Genomic DNA, 17,839 nt, shown 5'->3' with positions numbered 1-17,839 from the left:
GATAAGCTTTTACCTTTGCTGCACAGTGCGTTTAGTTTTTACATCTACAGTGCAATAAACGTCAGTGTGACACGTTTTGAATTTAAAATGAAATAAAATCTGTAAAAATGTATCACTTATTTTCTTATTTACTTTGCTATATTTGTTTTTAGTTGTACATTTATTATCTTTGCTATTTAGTGATTTCTCAAAACACGTAGAATCCCACGCAGGATCTTGTTGTCTTGCATACAAGTCAACTTAACAAATATTTCAGATGGCACTGCCCTGTGTGTCCTACCTGATACTGCTCTTTGACCACTGGTGACTCATCTCGTTTTGTTAAGGTCATCTTATACGGGGGAAACGATACGAGCCAGAGCCATCCCCTTATATCCGTCTGGGTTGTAATTGCGTGTGTTTATGTGTGTAGGGGGTTATGACCTGAAGAGTACCCAGAGAAAACTCTCAACCTTTTCAACGCAAAATGTTACTTACCTGCTTGGACTTCCTATTTGTCCCCATGTACTCTCCTACCGCAACAATCTGCCATGAAAGAGATCAGCCAAGACTGAGAACTTCACACCACGTTCATATCTTTTTATTCCTACTGTTGACCTTTCCAGGGGGGGGGGGTTTAATTCACCGTAATAATGTATTGGTAGATGAAACATATGCAGTATTGTCGGGTCAGATGTTGTCCGCAGTAAAAATATAGTTTGTAGACATTCCTGACATCTTGTTTGACCGATTTTAACGATCTCGTTTGGCATAATTTCCTTTGCTCTGATAACTATTGTTTAGCAGACATCACAAACATCCCATGTTTGATATTTATGAGTATACGTGCATGTCTGACCCATTTTGATGACTGAATGGACTATTTTGATTGTGACGGCGTAAATGATGAAAGACAGTTTAGAAGTTGTGAAGAGTTTCAACGTTTTACTGAGAATCAACTGATCTGTAAACAAGCTTGACGTATATGCAGGTTTGTAGAGAATTGGTCTTCTTGTTTTGCACACATGTAAACCATGCAGTTTCCTTGAATGAATGATGCACTCGAATCAGTTGTGGACGACAAACTAATTGTTCAGAGATGTGAGCTCAATGATTTGAAAAATGCTGCTCACATTTGAGAATGATCCAAAGAGAACTCTCATCCATCAGAGACTCCTCGATGCAGATACAACACTTTTTGATTTAGTTTTTTTGAGCAATGCCAAAGTGGGATATTGAAGAAGAGTAGCAGAAAAAGCATGAGGTTGTCTGTTTGTTTTGCACCTTGCCACTTTAATAAAGGGGATTTTCTGTGTGAATGTGCAACTCCTACAATGTTTATGTACCTTACTGACCCATCACAATGCAAGCTTGACTGTATGCTGCTTTGGAAATAGAAACAATTTAATTGAAACATACAAAGAGTGTCAGAAAAGTATTATGACATGATAACCGTTTGATACATAATTTACTAGTATTGGCTAACCTGTCCAATAATAACAAACAAAAACTGTCTACCTTAATCCTAACTTGTTTAAATTACAATAATTATACGACCTGCAGACCTCCTAGCTTTAAATAGAACTGAAATATGCCTTTCATAATGGGTAGCCGACTTAGAAGTTAATAAAATACTTTAACTACAACTCGCTGATGTTCTTTTATTTACTTCTCTATGTTTTCTAATATCTAATCAAAATAGTCTGAATAGGTTAGTTACATCGCGGGTTTTATTGGCCCCCTTTTCCCCCATCTCTAGACGGAAGTCATGAAGTCATGGTCCATTAACATGAAATGACGCTGACGCCTCCCGCAGCGACCCTGCAATTTCTCCCCAAACAGAAACGAGCCATGCTAATAATTACAGGCAATAAAAGAGAATTTGTCATCACGGTCTCATCCAGTGGGCTTGTTTTAAAAAGAGCCGCTGACGCGCAGCTGTATCAGGAGGGGGCTCTTAACTTTCACATCAGTCACTTCTAAAGGCACCGAGAGAGGAAGTTCAACAAGTCGGCAGCAAAATACTTTCTCTTCTACGGTAGAATCCGCTCATAGGCTAAATATCGACGTTTTTCGAGTTTATCCGACCTTTTCCTCTGGTGTGATCATGGGCGGACTGTGCATGTGCATTCCATGGACCTGCAGACCAGTGTGGCCAGTTTTGATGATTTTGGCCACAATCCCCTGCATGTCGTTCTGCTCAGAGAGTCAACCTGCTGCAGATGATGGGAAAATGTTCCCACGCGGTAATCACTGGGCTGTAGGTAAGAGGAAATGTTGGAAAAAACGCGATTTTTCAGTATTGATATTCAGTTTTAAATTTGCTAAATTTATTTGTTAAATACAATTTAAAATATGTAATGTTTTATCTGCTTGGGTTGGAGTATAGTTTAAGCATAGAACACCTTCAAGTATGGCATGATGGATCAGTTTATTCACATTTCTTCTTTTTCACAGGTTATTTAGAAACAGTAAGATGACTTTTGTAAATAAAAAGATGCATCTCTTTTCAGTAGAAATACTAAATACATTTATCAGTTTTAGGGTTTTGAAGAAATGTGTTTTGTTTTTTTTACAGATTGCAGCCTGCTTGTCTGACCTGTATTCACAGACCAAAACAGATCTCTCTTAAAGAACTTTAGGCATCCTGTTGTGTTTATCTTCCAGGTCATTTGATGGGAAAGAAAAGCACTGACAGCCTGCGTGAACTGCAGGAGACAAACGGTGACTACCTCAAACCCTCAGAAGCAGCCGGGGTCACAGAGATGGAGGGAGACCTGCAGCATCTGCTGGAAGCTCTGAAGCCAACAAAGAACCAAAAACCAATGATGGCAGACAGACTGCTTCAACTGCGCAGCGGCTGGAGAAAAGAGGACATAGACAAATATCTCAGAGAGGTCAGTTTGGAGATTTTCACTTTCCTCTAATTTAATAATATTTGTCTAACTTCACTGTCTTGAAAATACGATGTTAAGTTTACACGTTTTTCTCCTTTTCACCTCTGCACCATAGATGTCACACCTGCTTCTCCTGGCTTTGAAACTGCAAGACAACAAGTTCACCTGATGAACAATCTAAAAAAATTCTCTGACTTTATTTCATTCTGCTGTAATAATACACTGTTAACCCAATAAATGTATATATGTTTTGTTTTTCTGATCAACAAGAGAGAAATCTGAATAAAATGTGACATAGAGAAAACTACATTGCAGCCTTTTTTAAATATTTGATCATATAGGTTTCTGTTCATGTCTTCTGGACAGTTTTGCACGATCCATTTATGCAGTACCAGTTAGTACCACCAGGTGACGCACATTATCCACATCATTAGGTTCTTTGTTTTTGTTCTGCTTAATTTACCAGTAAGGTAACGGAGTTCAAATAATCAGTGTTACAGAGACTTCAGATCCCAAGCAGTTAAATTAAGTGAGTTTTGATTCCTCTGCTTCTTATTACAACACACACACACACACACACACACACACACACACACACACACACACACACACACACACACACACAGGGGTCTATTTAGGACAGTATGGACAGTGATGGTGGTGATTATTAGCCCTCAGGGTCTAAGCACAATAGGAAATGCTAATTGAAACAATTTGGTTACACACATCCCTTTTCTTAAAGCCAAAAGGAAAGTTTTCTCTGCTGTCCTCTGTCCTCATTTGTCACGGATGATTGGCGAACAATAGAGGTACAAGCCACTTTCACCTCTTCATTATGAGTCTAATCCCAGCATCCAATAGGATAAAGTTTACAGGAGCTAATGAGGAGGAAATAAGTGGGCTGACAAACTCATTCTGTGACACACAGGGAGGAAGTCTGGGAGTTTAAGCTGCCTCTTTTATCACATGCTTTATAAATTATGCGTTGAATGAAAAAAAAAAAAAAAAAAAAAGTTAAAATATTGTGACAATTTTGCAAAATTTGTTAATTTGCAGGTTCCCTTTACAGTTTGTGTGGCACTGTTTAGCCCATAACATTTTTTAAGTTTTGAAGAAAAAAAATAAAATAAAGAAAAAAAATAAAATAAATAAATATATATATATATATATATATATATATATATATATATATATATATATATATATATATATATATATGTGTGTGTGTGTGTTTAAGAAAGAGGAATTCTGCTGTAAACTGCACCTCAACATTTGCATTTTCTTTTTAATGCAAGTGTTGTTGTTTTATAAAAACAAATAAGAAAGTCAAAACAACCCCCCGTTAGCTGACAGTCATATTTAAAGAACCCACCGCTAGGGGGGGTATAGTTAGTGGCTGAGCTGTCTTGAACCGACATTCAGAGGGTAATGAGACACTTTAATACTTCACATAAATCATCTAATTTACAAAATGTTTACCTTTGCATTGAAGGTACGTATGCAATGTATGCAAACTTTTTTTTTTTTTTTTTCATTTTTATGTTTTGTGCAAGCATAATCAACTACTATTTCGTTCATACATTTTTATATATAAAGTTTATTGTATCAAGAAAATATACACATCTGTTAAGATTTCAAATCAAAAGCCAGAATAAAAGCAGGGACAATGACTGAAGAAGGATGATGACTCCATTTACGAAAGTAAAATGAATAGTGATTGACACAGAAGGGCTTTTTTTTAACTGATGGCAACATAACACTGGACATAAATAAGAGTGAGCTGAATGAATTTCAAAATGTAAAGTGAACACATAAGATGAAGGAGAAGAAAAAAAATCCACTGACATCATTCAATAGTTTCAAATTGTGTAGAATTTGAGACTTAAATTCACCCGTATTTAGCATCTATATGCAGTTAACAAACCATTTAATGAAAGGGTTCATACAATATAATGTGTTTTTAAAAAGGTGTTTAGAAAAATAAACAATTGGGGCCTCTATGCCGTATAGAGACATCATTTATATCCTACTGGATGTTTTTCACTATTTTGAAATGCCCTTTTTGTTCAAAGAGAAACTTTGAATTAATGGTACCGACAGGAGGAGTTACACTTAATGGAAAATGAACTCTTGTTCCTGTAAATGTTGTGTGTGCTTATAACTGCTAATCAGGTAAACTGGAAGCACAGTGCTGTCCTCATCAGTGGAAAGGATGACTCTAATCCTGAATGTCAATTTAAGATTTCAGTCTTTAAAACATCCAATATAAAATCCCATGAGCATAAGGATGAAGTCTGTTTTTCAGAAGCTGCAGTCGGAAGCATTCTGGGTATAAAAGTCAATTCCTCCACTTAGCATCACCACGTTTTCCCAATAGAGTGAATATGTTCCTTGGCCTTCATCCTCAATGAGGCGATACTGGAGTTCCTGGGGTCAGCTGAGCAGGGGTAGGAAGGGGGCGGGGGGCACATTGAGCCCATGTGGGGCAGGTGAGGACTGTGTCCCAGAGCTGGGGAGCTGAGGAAGGAGGCCGACAGGGAGGAGGGCATGGTAGAAGGAGAAGAAGAGGTGTAAGTTCCCGGGAGGCCCTGTGAGCCGGTGATGAAGCCGGGGAGGGACTGCAGGGAGGTAGAAGAGGTGATGGGGGCAGAGAGCCAGGGGTCCAGCTGCAGACCGGAGCCCAGCACACTGCTGGGGGAGCGACTGAAGGAGAGGAGGGAGGAGGTGGAGGTGTCCTGGAGCTTGATGGAGCTCACCTCCAGCTTCTCCTGGCGACGCCACTTTGCACGACGGTTTTGGAACCACACCTGGAAAGGAATTAAAGTTTTTTATTTGTTTTAATTTTTTTTCAAGGGCACCTGAACGCTTTCCCTCCAGGTCACCAAACAGTCAACAAAAAGGAGAGGGGAAGTAGAAAAACTTTTCCAAAATTCTAAAAGAAACAACAACAATTGTTAGTCCAAAAGCAGCCATTTTTATTTATTACTTTAACAGTATGAACAATATCCTCTTTGAGTGAGTACATTTATATTTATAAATATGGAATGGGAGATATTGGTGTACATTACAGCATTTTGAATTCAATCGCCTTTCTATCACAAATGAATGAGTCAGGATGATCGTTACAATCTGAGGAAAAAACTCATTAACATTTTTCAGTTTCTTTAAATGTTAAAAATGTGTTTAAAAAAAAACAAAAAAACAAAGTCAATCCTAATGTCTAAAAAGTTGTGGGTTTGGCTTCTTGTATTTTTTTTCTCCAACATGTTTCAGTGGAACTAAAATGTACACTCTTTTTGGGTTTCTAAAAAGCTAGAGGAAAAAAATGTGGGAACAATATGCTACAATTTAAATATTAAATATTGTTTTTGAATTTCTATATTTTTAAGAAATATGTTTAAACTTTTTCCAAATATTTCTAATGTATTTATTGATTCGGATGATGCAAAAAACCCCAAAAAAACAAACCTTTAATTTAAAGATCTAGGCTATTCATTTAGAAATTGTGGAATAGTTATTTTGATAAATGAAATGACAGATGACACTTTATTTAGGCTTTTGTTCTGATATACATTTTCAGTAACAGAACTGTCAGCCTCCATTCATGCCTGCAGCGTGAAAGTGAAGAAGAAAGAAAAAGTCTGTATTTGGGACCTACCTGCACTCGGACCTCCGGCAGGTTGACCTTCAGCGCCAGCTCCTCTCTGCTGTACACGTCCGGGTAATGGGACTTTTCAAACGCTCTCTCCAATTCATGCAGCTGGAAAGTGGTGAACGTTGTCCGGTTTCGACGGTGTTTCTTCTTCGGGTTCTCATCGTCTGACAGTTTTCCGTCTCTGTCCGGTGAGTCCGGACACACCGAGGCTTCAGCGGCGCTGCTGGCGCAACAAACACCTGTGTGGACAGTTAACAAAAGTTTTAAGTTTAAAAAATGTGTCACATTTACTTTAAAATATAGTCTGTTCATAAATACACTACAACACAAAAAATATACATATATAGTCAGCTAAAATATAAGGCGCCTGCCGCATGCACACAGTGACACCTGACATAAGAAAGACTACTGTGTGTTTAACCAAAAAAGTAACAAGACTTTACCCTATAAAACCCACGTTTCATCTTTTGGGTGTATATTTAAAAGTGCCCGGTTATATCATAATTCTATTTTGGAGAAAACCAAACCGACTTACTGTCAAAACTTTCAGAGGAGTGACTTTTCTTCATCGGGGTCACAATAACATTCCCGTTGCGCTCAGATTCTCTGACCAGGACTTTTTCCGACATGTTGTAGGCTGATTTGTGGAAAAGTGTGTCCTCTCTAAATCCCAGTATGGCCTCTATGCTGTGGATGGTGGACGGGTTGTCCCCCGGGCTCTGGACGGCGCGTGCGGAGGGAGACAGGCGCTCATCCATCATCATCATCACTTGGGAAGCTGATCCAAGAAGCCACATTTGTCGATTAAAGTCCAAAATAAAATAAAAAACAGCCAATATTACTCAAATGAAACTTAATTCAGGTTTCCTCCCTTTTCCTGTGTTCGGTAAAGTTTTAAGTCAGAGCCGAGCTGTTGGGAAACTTGCGCAAAAGACGTACACGCGAGTGAATGGGGAGCATCCTCAGAGGGGCTTTTAAAGTATTGCCTCTTGTAAGACCCCCTGCCCATGCGGCACCCCCGCAGCACGTCACAGAGGGGACGTCCTGATGGATTTGGTTCTGGATTTAGGAGTAACTGTGCGCACATGCAGGGACCAGTAGCGCACAGCCTCCTCCCTTCCTGTAACTCCTCCCTATCTCAAGTCCATCAGTCAGTCAGTGCTGGCTCTAAACCTACTTACATAAATCTTAAAACCATCTTTCCACTCCTCCAGATGTCATGTTCATGTCAGTCTGTAAAAAAAGAGGAAGATTAGGCCCACAGATTAAGGTACAACAAAATCATAATTACAAGATTTGTAGTCAGGACATGGATTGCAAGATGACAGCTTAATATTTAATCAAAGTGTCAAGATATTGTTGCCAAACCCAAAAGACATTTCTTTTAGAGGGAAATGTTTTGTTTTCTTTTTTTTGTTTTGTTTTCTTTTTTTTTATCGACCTACAGCAACAAAAATCTGACTTCCTGACTCCTGTCGAAACTTTAAAGTGCTCAAAAATCAATCAAATAATGCCTCAATGAATCACAAAACATTCTGGATCATTAGGAGTCTCTTTTACCAGTTTCTTTTTCGTGGTAAGTCAAACATGGTAAAAAAAAAAAAAAAAAAAAAAAAAAAGCCCAAAGAATAACAAATGTTAGCTATAACCACTTAACTGCAAACAAAGATTGACAGCAGTGTGGTAATCCTTCTTAAGGGGATTACATGATTTTACTCAAAAGAGTTAAAACCCCTAAAACTATTTAGCTTTTCCTAATTACAGAAGGTGACCTTATCCTTTTGTTTGGCTAACAGAAGAGGGGGGGCACAGGGAGGGAGATGTTAACTTAGCACTCCTTAAATTAGCTCCAAACCCATGTGCCAAACTTTATTCAAACACCAAAACTTGTCATATATTTTGTTGACTCACTCACTTTTTCTCCCCCTGAAACACACAAGGCGCGATTATCTGTTAGAGTAACAGAACCTCAAAAAATATATTGTAGGTTAATTGATGGTTCTGTGTCACTTTAATACTCTCCAGTGTTCAAAATACCACAATTAAGATTTTAGAAGGACCGGATGTCTTGCAGGTTTTAGTGTGAAATTTAATACTAAGGAAAAAATACTACTGCAACTCTTCAAGTCCGATTTTGGTCATTGCATTGATTGAGTAATAAATAACTGATATTGGTGCTTATAGGTACACTGTGTTATCTTTAGACAGAGCCACACTAGATATTTTTTTATTTTCCAGTCACTTTTCTAAACTTAACTAAAAGTCGACCTGTTGAACTGAGAGCAGTAACTCCTTTAGCGATACGTCTAACAACTTAGCTGAATAGGTCCTGGAAGGTAAAGAGTCAGGTTATGCTTTTCTTTCTTGCTGCTAAGTAAATTCTTTGCTGTAGCTTCATAGTTGCAGTTTACTGTAAGAAATGACTCAGCTGGCTCAAACTGTTTTTAAAAGTTAACTTTTGCTGGTTTATTATTTTGTTACCTTCAGACAGAGCTCGGCTAGCTCTTTCCTGACGTTTCCTGTTTTGTTGTGTGTCTATGCTAAGCTTACAGTCTCCTTGCTCTTACTTTACATTTGCTGTACAGGAGCAGTGACTCAGTTAGAATTCATTTAATACATTTGCTTCAGTTGAATACATTTTGTTACCTTTAGATAGAGCCAGGCTAAGTGTTTCCCCATGGTGCTAAGCTAAGCTTGAACTCTCATGGCTGTAGTTTAGTACTTGCTGAAGGCTATTCTTTGAGTTTATTTACTCCCTTTAAGATAAAAGACAAATACGTTCTTACTTGTAGGTTCATATTTTTTCAGGATACATAAAAGTCAAATAGATTAGTAAGTGTTATTAATTAGATAAGTGATCTTTTAAACATTAATTGAAGAAGAATACAACAAGCACAAATTGCTTGCCTATCTGTTAGTTCACCTTCTTTTCTAACAAAAAATGATATTTTAGTTGCCACATGAGTAAAGTTTGCATAGTGGTATTCCTATTCAGAGTGCGAGAGAGAGAGATAAAGACGGAGAGAGCGGGGGCACGAGCTGACAACCTTGGCTCTGCTGATCCTATTAGATGGTAATCTCCAGACTTCATAAATCCACAGCCGTTCAAACTTGGGTTCATGTGAAACTCTAAATGTTGAGGATTTCCTCCCCCCAGTTCTGCCTAATCATCCCTAACAAGTGTTTGGATAATGCCCAATTAAATTAAGACCTTTTTGCTTTATTTACTGCATTAGCCCTGCTTTGGGTAATGGGCTTAATTTCCAATGTTTAATGGTGATACGACAGAATTACTGTGTGCCTGAACCTTTCAAATGCTGCTGAGGATTTCAATTAGAAACCAAAATGTCAAGTTCCATTAGCAACATTTTAGCCCATAAGCTTAACAAGGTTTTCTTTTCCTAAGTGAAGATCAACATATTTTACTTGATTTGCACATGGAGCTTCTAAAGACTGACAGGAAGTGACCAAAAATTGTCCAGCTTCGCAACACAAACACAGACACGTCATGTATTCAATATTTATCTTTATTTGAACAATACATTTGCTTTCTCTGTTTGAAATACCTCCATATTATCAGTGTTTATGTACAATGTTGTCATTCTTAGGGAATAAATCATTCAGTACTGCGATTTGTGCAAAACTGCAAAAATGTCTCTGCAACACTTTTTTAACCATTACAATATGAATGTGGAGAAATAAGCATATATGAACATGTCAAGACTTACAAAGATGTTCTGATATAATTTGATTTGAAATAACACTGACAGAAAAAAAAAAATCTAAATATCATACTTCAAACACCACATACAAAAAAAAACAAAAAAAACTATTCAGCAAACCAAAAGGAAAGTTGAAACACTCACACGGGATTGGTGTATTACTTGAACAAGGTTTTCATAAGCAAGTCTTGGTATTACGATATTTAAATCACACTTTTTGAGACATAACTGTCTCAGTTTCCAACAAAAGTCAACATTTATCACAAATAACAACCTTTTTTTGTATGTAGTGGAACTTATGACCGTGAAATTGAGGTGAAAAGCAAAACTTTTCTGAAAAAGTAATCATGCAGGGAGAGATGGGGCACCTTGGTTTAGACTGAAAGTGATTTGTATTACTGATGTCACAATTTGCAACTTACTTTTTATTCACAAAGATGATTTGTGTATTTCTGCTTAAAATGGGCGACTCGTCACCACGGCTCTGTCTGCAGATTTCCAGAAAGTGTTGAAATTCATTTTCTTTTGTTCCTGCCTTCTCCCTTCTTCTCCTTTTTCCCCCCTCAATCACAGACTCATCCATCTGGCCCCTCACATGACAGAGCACTTCTCCTCTGCTTTGCTCTTCAGCTCGGTGACAGTGGCCGAGGCCTTCTCCTTCAGCTGGTCCATGTCCATGTTCTGCAAGTTCTGAAACTGGCCCATGATGGAGTCCTTGCCCTCCTCCTCCGTGGCGTCCTCGTCCACCATCTTGAGCAGCTCCTCAGGCACGTCCACGTCGTCCCCGGCCATCTCGATCATGTTTTCGTCCTGCTCGCTCTGAGGGACGACAACACCGGGAGGAAAACATGGTTAGATTTACAGTATATATCATTGGAGATGATTTGACATCTGGATTATAGATGTTGAGGAAAAAATAGTCTGTGTTACATCAAAACACGCACGCACGCACACACACACACACGGTCCTTATTTTTTTATTTAGAATCTGTAAAAAAACAAATCTGTCACATTATTTGTCTTGTTTTTTCTCCAATCTCTCTTCTCTTGGACTAAGATAAATTAGTCAAAATAATATTCCTTAATGTTTTTACATTTGAGCGTTCTCAGCGTAAGGGATGATTGCGGGCATTATTTGTTTTCCCTGATCATAACAAAGCCTGTATATTTCTATTATTGAAATATTCTTCAGAGGTAAACAACCTGACGGCTGACTTAAAGGCTTTTTACAGGATTAACATGCTGACTGCCTGCTTGATTTCCATACAGTAAAGTCACCAACCACTGCAGTCACAACTGACAAACAAAGCACTAAAGCACTAAATCTAATATGATTTATGAAATGTGAGCACCGATCTGAGCACAACATGAAACTAGTCACACTTTTTTTTATCACTTTAGTTTCCTTTTTATAATATTTTTCTTGTTTATATTTTAACACGTGAAACTTATGTTTAGTGGGTTTTATTTCGTATTATCAACAAATAATAAAGCAAGCTAGGAGATGAGTAAAATGAGCTCCAGAATCTGTCTGAATCCACATTCATGTACTGACCTGGAAGATGTCCCTTGTGTGTTATAATTAATTATAATAATTTAAATCAATTTCTTTGTTTGATCATTTTGGCTGACTGCTTTGACTTTACTCTTAGTTGTAATTCTCTCCCCTCAAGTGTCAGTGCATCGTGAAAATGCTTGATTGAAATCTAACCCCTTATTATCTGGAAGAGTCGTGCAATAGGTACTACTGTGACTACTTTAAGCGCCAATCTGTGGGATTATCTCTGACCTGCTTTAGCCTTTCCTCCCTCAATCCCAACCATAGTCTAAAGATATCTTCCATAGTGTTGCACGAGACTCTAATACCATTAGACTGCCGAGGGACAGCTTCCTGGTTTGACTAAAGATTCACGCTTGGATCCATAAAAAGATATACGATCACTATTTTCTAAAGACACTTTTTGCAGCATGTATATGCGACCTTAACCTTTGACCTATTTAAAGAGGATACGAATTACAAAGCTGTTAGGTGTGTAATTGTTGCTTAAAATCAATTTAAAATGTATATTACATTGAAAATAATCACACAACGGCCTTTGTAATTAGTTCTTATTCTTGATGGTATGCAAAGTAAACATCATACAAGGAAAATAATTAGATTTATATGTGTAGCATCAGGCCATTGTTCTCATATGAAATCAATGGTTCTAATTTAAAAGACGAACAGTGAAAAGAAATGCAGCCATTGTTTGAACAAGCTAACGGAACAAAAGAGCGTCTGTGGGGTGAAACTATTAGAGACGCCTCAAGCAGCCAAGGTCATCATTGCATGTAGACAAATCACAATCACATTATTAGAAAGCAGATTGTGAGCCAGTTCTTTTTCTTAAACCATGAAACCACAAAGTTTATTACAGGAAAGTTCTGTAGATAAATGGACGCTTTAAAACATTGCATGTGATGACCTTCAACGGCTCACGTTGAGTCCAAACATACCTTATTGGCTCCTTCCATGTCTGCGGAATGATCTTCAAGAGTCCTTTAAAAATCACTGCGTTTACATCCACTAAAGTAGACGGCGCTCTTTCTTAAAGCCAGTCCACACTGCTCGGTGGCGGCGCTCTCTAATGAGCCTGGAGACACCTGCTCAGCTTTGGCTTTGTGAGACTCAAGGTGCACTGTGGGACAGGAGCGTCTCCAGGAACGCCCGGTTGAACGTCTTTCTGGCTAATCTACTGGCAGAGCTTCCACCTCCTGTTGACCACCTGCAGCTGCCAAGTGCTGCTGTTAGATAAAGATGACCTCAGCCTTGAAGCTGCTATTTGTTGCTCGTCTTGCACAGGCCGGTCACTTTAAAGCCATTTAACAACGGCTGCTGATTATGTTTACATGTCCTAATGAAACTGTTAAATATAAAGGAGTCTCTGATAAAAAACAGAAATGTATAATCATATAATCATAGGTGTCTGATTGATGCAAATGATTATAATTAACCCCATTGTGTGTTTATGAGTGGACTGTTTACTTTGAGTAAATGGTAAATAACATCTTGTTATGTTGTTTTTAAGCAGCTTTATGTTTTGATTGTGGTTAATTATTACTCCTGTAGGATTTATTAGTTGAAGCTGGTGCATCAACAGATGATATATTGATGTTATAAGGACACAACTCACGTTTTACTGGTGAAAGAGCAGAGAGTTAAAGCATTCACACATCAATATGCTTTTAGTTGCTTAAGCGAGTGACAGAAAGGAGTCAAATCATACATCCTACATCATATCTTTGTGTTTCTACCTGGGGAAAGTTCATTCATCTATGGCAGTAAATGATGTTTTAGTACGTTTGAAATGCAGTTGTAGGATTTTACCTTTGGCAGCCTGTATTTATCTCGGAGGCAAACCCTGAGTGTCGCCCTCTCTGCCTTCTTGTGTAAGAAATCTGCATCTCGCTCCATCCTGAAATCAAAACAGAATACTTTTAGAATGAGCGTTATTGTTCGTCTTCTAACATCCGTTGTCGCTCGAGGGCTGGAAGACAATACCACCAAGGTAAAGCTGAATGACCTTGAGATGTGTTTGTCATGAAATGTTGTTTTTTTTATTCACGGTCTTAATCTGTTTCTCTTAATCCAACATTGATCGACACATTAGTCTGATACCATGAATAACAACATAGTTCAGTTTACCTGAATATCATGCAGAACAACTTTAATGTGGGGATAAAAATTACATTTATTTTTGTTATTCTAGTCAGAAAATATGTAAATCACTTGTAGTCACAGTATGTGTATCTGCTTTGGCTTTACAGTGTTTGACTATCTGAGCCTCGTAAAAATGGTTTCAACATCCTTAACTTTTATTCCTAATTTCTTCAGGTGATTGAAGGCTTGTTATTAGTAAAGTTCATTGTCTACTATGTTGGTAAGGTCCTAACATTTTTCTGTAAAAAAAACTCTGTGAGGCAAGTTTCGGAAAATATCCAGTGATTCATTTTCTAAGTCAGATTTGAAATGTTTGTTTTTTTCCTGTGTTTATGACTTTAGGAGAGATGACAAACAAATATTTAAGCCAAAATCATTTTGAATATAAAGTAGCTTACATTCTTTCTTTTTTTTTACATTCCTAAGACAGCAAAATAAGGTTATTTATAATAAAAGTTCAGAACTTCATCCTCTATGACCAAACAGATTCAAAAATTCAGTCCTTTTTTTTCCCTTTTATTGTCATAAATGGATAAAAAGATGGGACTTGGAAATGTCCTCGCAAACTTTCTTTTCATGGCTTCAATTCCCCCTCCCCCAAAACTAGGTCAAATGAAAAAAGGGGAACATTTGAAAAGAGTTTCAAACTTTTTTGTCTTTTATATGCTTTTAATTCAAACACAGGTGCATTCAAAACAAGTCAACAAGATTTGGAGACGGATTTCAAGAACTTTATTTGTTCTCACGGCTTTAGCGGGAATCTGTAATGCAGCAGACTCAATTTACTTTCTCTACAAATACAGTAGCTTTCCTGTCAGTGATTTTGATGATGTAAACTCTCTTAAGTGTCATCGCACAGAAAATACATTAGCTGTGGAGAGTACAGTATGTCGTCCATCTCATGAGTAAAATAAACTTTTGGTGTGACAGAAGTGCAACACAGGAAAAAGTTGCATCTGTGACTTGAATTTCAGTGGAGGCAAGTTTTTCAAAGCCTATTAATGTCATTCTTTATGATATGAATCTGTTTCTGTAGCCTCTAACTTTAATGCACCTGCATGTTGCTGCACGTCCAGGGTGAGACTTTCCCTCAGCCTATTAAAGATGGGATTATTGACCAGACTGAGTCAAGCAGATTTGCAATCCAGCCAAGACACTGCAACTTGAACCGCAGTGAAACAACAAAACACTGGGTAGAAGACCATCAAGATACTGAACCTTTGACACAGTACTCGATCCAGACGATGGATTTGATTGGACTTATCAAATTTGAACGAGCACATATAGTCCTTCGTGTCCTGTCCCTTCAGTTTCAATCAAACGTTTCTGTGGATCAGGATTTGTTGCTGTGAATTTGAAAACATTTCTAGAAATCAGCAATGACGGAGAATGTTGTCTTTTCTGAAAGTCATTTCTAAAACACAAGAGTGTAGGGAGTGGATTAATGCCGTTATGTAATACAGACTAACCGGATCTGCTTGATGCTGCAAAAATCTACTCTGCATCACAAAAACCCAAATACCAGATTTGATCAAATTAGAGAGAAATATATATTATGTACATTCTCTTCTACTTTAAGATGCAGTGATGTTATTGTTTCTCAGCATGTTAAAATGTTTGTTTTATTGGAAGGACATGGAATTGAATACAGAAACATAAACAGACTTTTGCTCTGGTCATCGGCAACATAGAGGTGGGCAAAACTGATCTACCTGCTGCTCATTTTAATGTCAAATTTTACAATGCCAACATAAATCTCACCAATCAAATGCTACGTCAAACATGTTTCCACTTTCTTTGCTTTACAGTCTCGGATCCGCTAAATATTTCAACATTTATCATCTTAAATTCCTGTTTAAAGCTGCCATTTTACAGATCCTCATTCTTTTTTTTAAATTTATTTTTATTTTTGTTATAATTTAACCTCTGACTTCTCTTTATGTAAGAACAGGATAACAGATTATGACATGACCCATAGGACAAATAATATGGAGGGTCTCTTCAGTGACCTTCAGCAACTGATACATCATTGAAAAACAGCTTCCTCATTGTCAGTGCATGAAAAATAAATAACACATTATTGGAAATGTAAGTTGTTTTCAGGTTAAAAAGTAAACTGCTAATAATCGGCGGGGTGGGGGGGGACATTTAAGGGCTGTAACGAGGTAGAAAACAGCTCGTCAAGGTCAGATTGAGCACTCAGCAGCCACAGTCTTTCAGACGGGCCAATTTTCAAAGTGGAGTACAGTCTGGGATATTACTTACTTCTCCTCCACCACCTGTTTTTGGTACTCTTCATACTCCTCTCGTGTCATCCCTGCTGCTTTGGCTGGATCTGTGGGGGTGGCCTCCTCTTCTTTGTCACCTCCACCACCAAGACCAATTCCTGACAGGGGGTTCCCAATCATGCTCTTGATCAAGAAAGCCATCTTGAGTTTACTGGCAGTTTACGAAACAGAAAATATTTTTGTAGTTAAAAAAAAAAAAAAAAAAAGCAGTTGTTGCTCCCTTTATGATGCCCTCCGGTTTGCTTTTCTAAAGCTGTCAGATCCAGTGGTAGCTCTATGGCTAACCTGCTGCTTCACTATGGAGCCAAGGACACACTGACGACAAGCAACAGACATACACACACTCTTACACACACACACACTCACACACAACATTGCCTCGGCCATAATCTGGATTTAATCCTCCCTGCTCTACTATGCTAAGAGGCAGATGGCCTGTTTTCTATCTATTTTTAAATCATTCAGACCTTTGTAGATTCTTTTACTGAATATTATTGACACTTGTGCATTTTTATGAAGAGCAAAGCGCAGAAATCACCAAAAATTGCTTTTGGAGATGGGTGTCCATAGTTTGGGACCACACATATGTTGCTTCCGCCCACTTGGGTTTAATCATATTAGTATAGAACGGGCCGGCCCGTGTGCAGCTTACACCGCTGAGACCAATAGAGCAGAGAGAGAGAGGAGCGGGATTAGAGTCTTGTTTATCCCCCTATGGAGCCACTGCCCATGCCGTGCTATTGTTCAAAAGGAGGATGATTGACATGAGGATGAGAGATGGGGAGGAGCAGCTTTCATTTCACTTTACCTTTTACGCTCTCACTATGCGTAAGACTGCTTGTCGATGCCTCCTGTAATCATGAGCACTCAGACATTTCAGAATCCTCATCTGCAAAAATGGTAATAAAAGGAACTGTGCAAGAGGCAGGTCATGCAACATCACTTCCTGAACCTGTAAAAAAAATCCTATCTGCAGGCTGCAGGGTTCTTCGATACATTTCTTCTTCTTTTTTGAACTTCTCCAAAAACACGTTACATGGTCGTCATAGAAAGAACATTACTACTACTGTTAGTAGTAGAAAGAACATCACCCCAGCCACAGACTATTCACTTTTCTGAAGCCTCTTGTTTCACTGAAAAATCCACTCCATTCGAATGAATTACAATAAAACCGATGATGCCACTGAACCAGTGTGACTCTGTGTTTCTGAATGCTATGTCAGTAAATTAATCCACTTTGATCCACACCAAAATTATGTACAAACTTTAACGGTCCCCAGAGGATGCTTTGTCAACGACTTAATGATCTGCGAAACTCAAAAGTTTGAACTTCATAGACTTAAGTAATGTCAATGGAAAGTAAAGAGCTAGTGACATCGAGGTGTTAACAATTTTTCATTACTGCTACTGTTAGCACCAGGAAGCATCAGCCATACTGTCTTTACGCGTAGCACTGTTAAACTGTAATCAACAGCTGGCTGTAGACAAACTTAGTCTGTGTTCCTCCAAATATTATTCACTGACTTGGACGGATATAAAAATTGCTATATAGTTTCCCTTGCATATTCAAATTTTAACCTGGAACATAGCAGTGAATT

General features: G+C 38.1%; 3 protein-coding genes across 3 annotated transcripts; 1 reads left to right on the top strand and 2 right to left on the bottom strand.

Moving 5' to 3' along the window:
* Positions 1-1,830: 1,830 nt before the first annotated feature.
* On the top strand, positions 1,831-3,162 carry grp (gastrin-releasing peptide). The gene is made up of 3 exons (XM_079365262.1): positions 1,831-2,243; positions 2,647-2,876; positions 2,992-3,162. The coding sequence occupies exons 1-3, from the start codon at positions 2,087-2,089 to the stop codon at positions 3,043-3,045; spliced, it is 441 nt and encodes a 146-aa protein (XP_079221388.1). The 5' UTR covers positions 1,831-2,086; the 3' UTR covers positions 3,046-3,162.
* A 1,365-nt stretch (positions 3,163-4,527) lies between these two features.
* Positions 4,528-7,497, bottom strand: rx3 (retinal homeobox gene 3). The gene is made up of 3 exons (XM_079365016.1): positions 7,067-7,497; positions 6,535-6,770; positions 4,528-5,683 (listed from the first exon to the last, which is right to left on the bottom strand). The coding sequence occupies exons 1-3, from the start codon at positions 7,326-7,328 to the stop codon at positions 5,234-5,236; spliced, it is 948 nt and encodes a 315-aa protein (XP_079221142.1). The 5' UTR covers positions 7,329-7,497; the 3' UTR covers positions 4,528-5,233.
* Positions 7,498-10,040: 2,543 nt separating this feature from the next.
* Positions 10,041-16,514, bottom strand: cplx4a (complexin 4a). The gene is made up of 3 exons (XM_079364995.1): positions 16,219-16,514; positions 13,621-13,708; positions 10,041-11,072 (listed from the first exon to the last, which is right to left on the bottom strand). The coding sequence occupies exons 1-3, from the start codon at positions 16,380-16,382 to the stop codon at positions 10,845-10,847; spliced, it is 480 nt and encodes a 159-aa protein (XP_079221121.1). The 5' UTR covers positions 16,383-16,514; the 3' UTR covers positions 10,041-10,844.
* Between the last annotated feature and the right edge of the window lie 1,325 nt (positions 16,515-17,839).

This window comes from Symphodus melops (assembly GCF_947650265.1).
Source record: "Symphodus melops genome assembly, chromosome: 16".
Classification (NCBI taxonomy): Eukaryota; Metazoa; Chordata; class Actinopteri; order Labriformes; family Labridae; genus Symphodus; species Symphodus melops.
The sequence above is the reverse complement of the archived record's forward strand: the minus strand, read 5'-3'. Positions and strand labels throughout refer to the sequence as shown.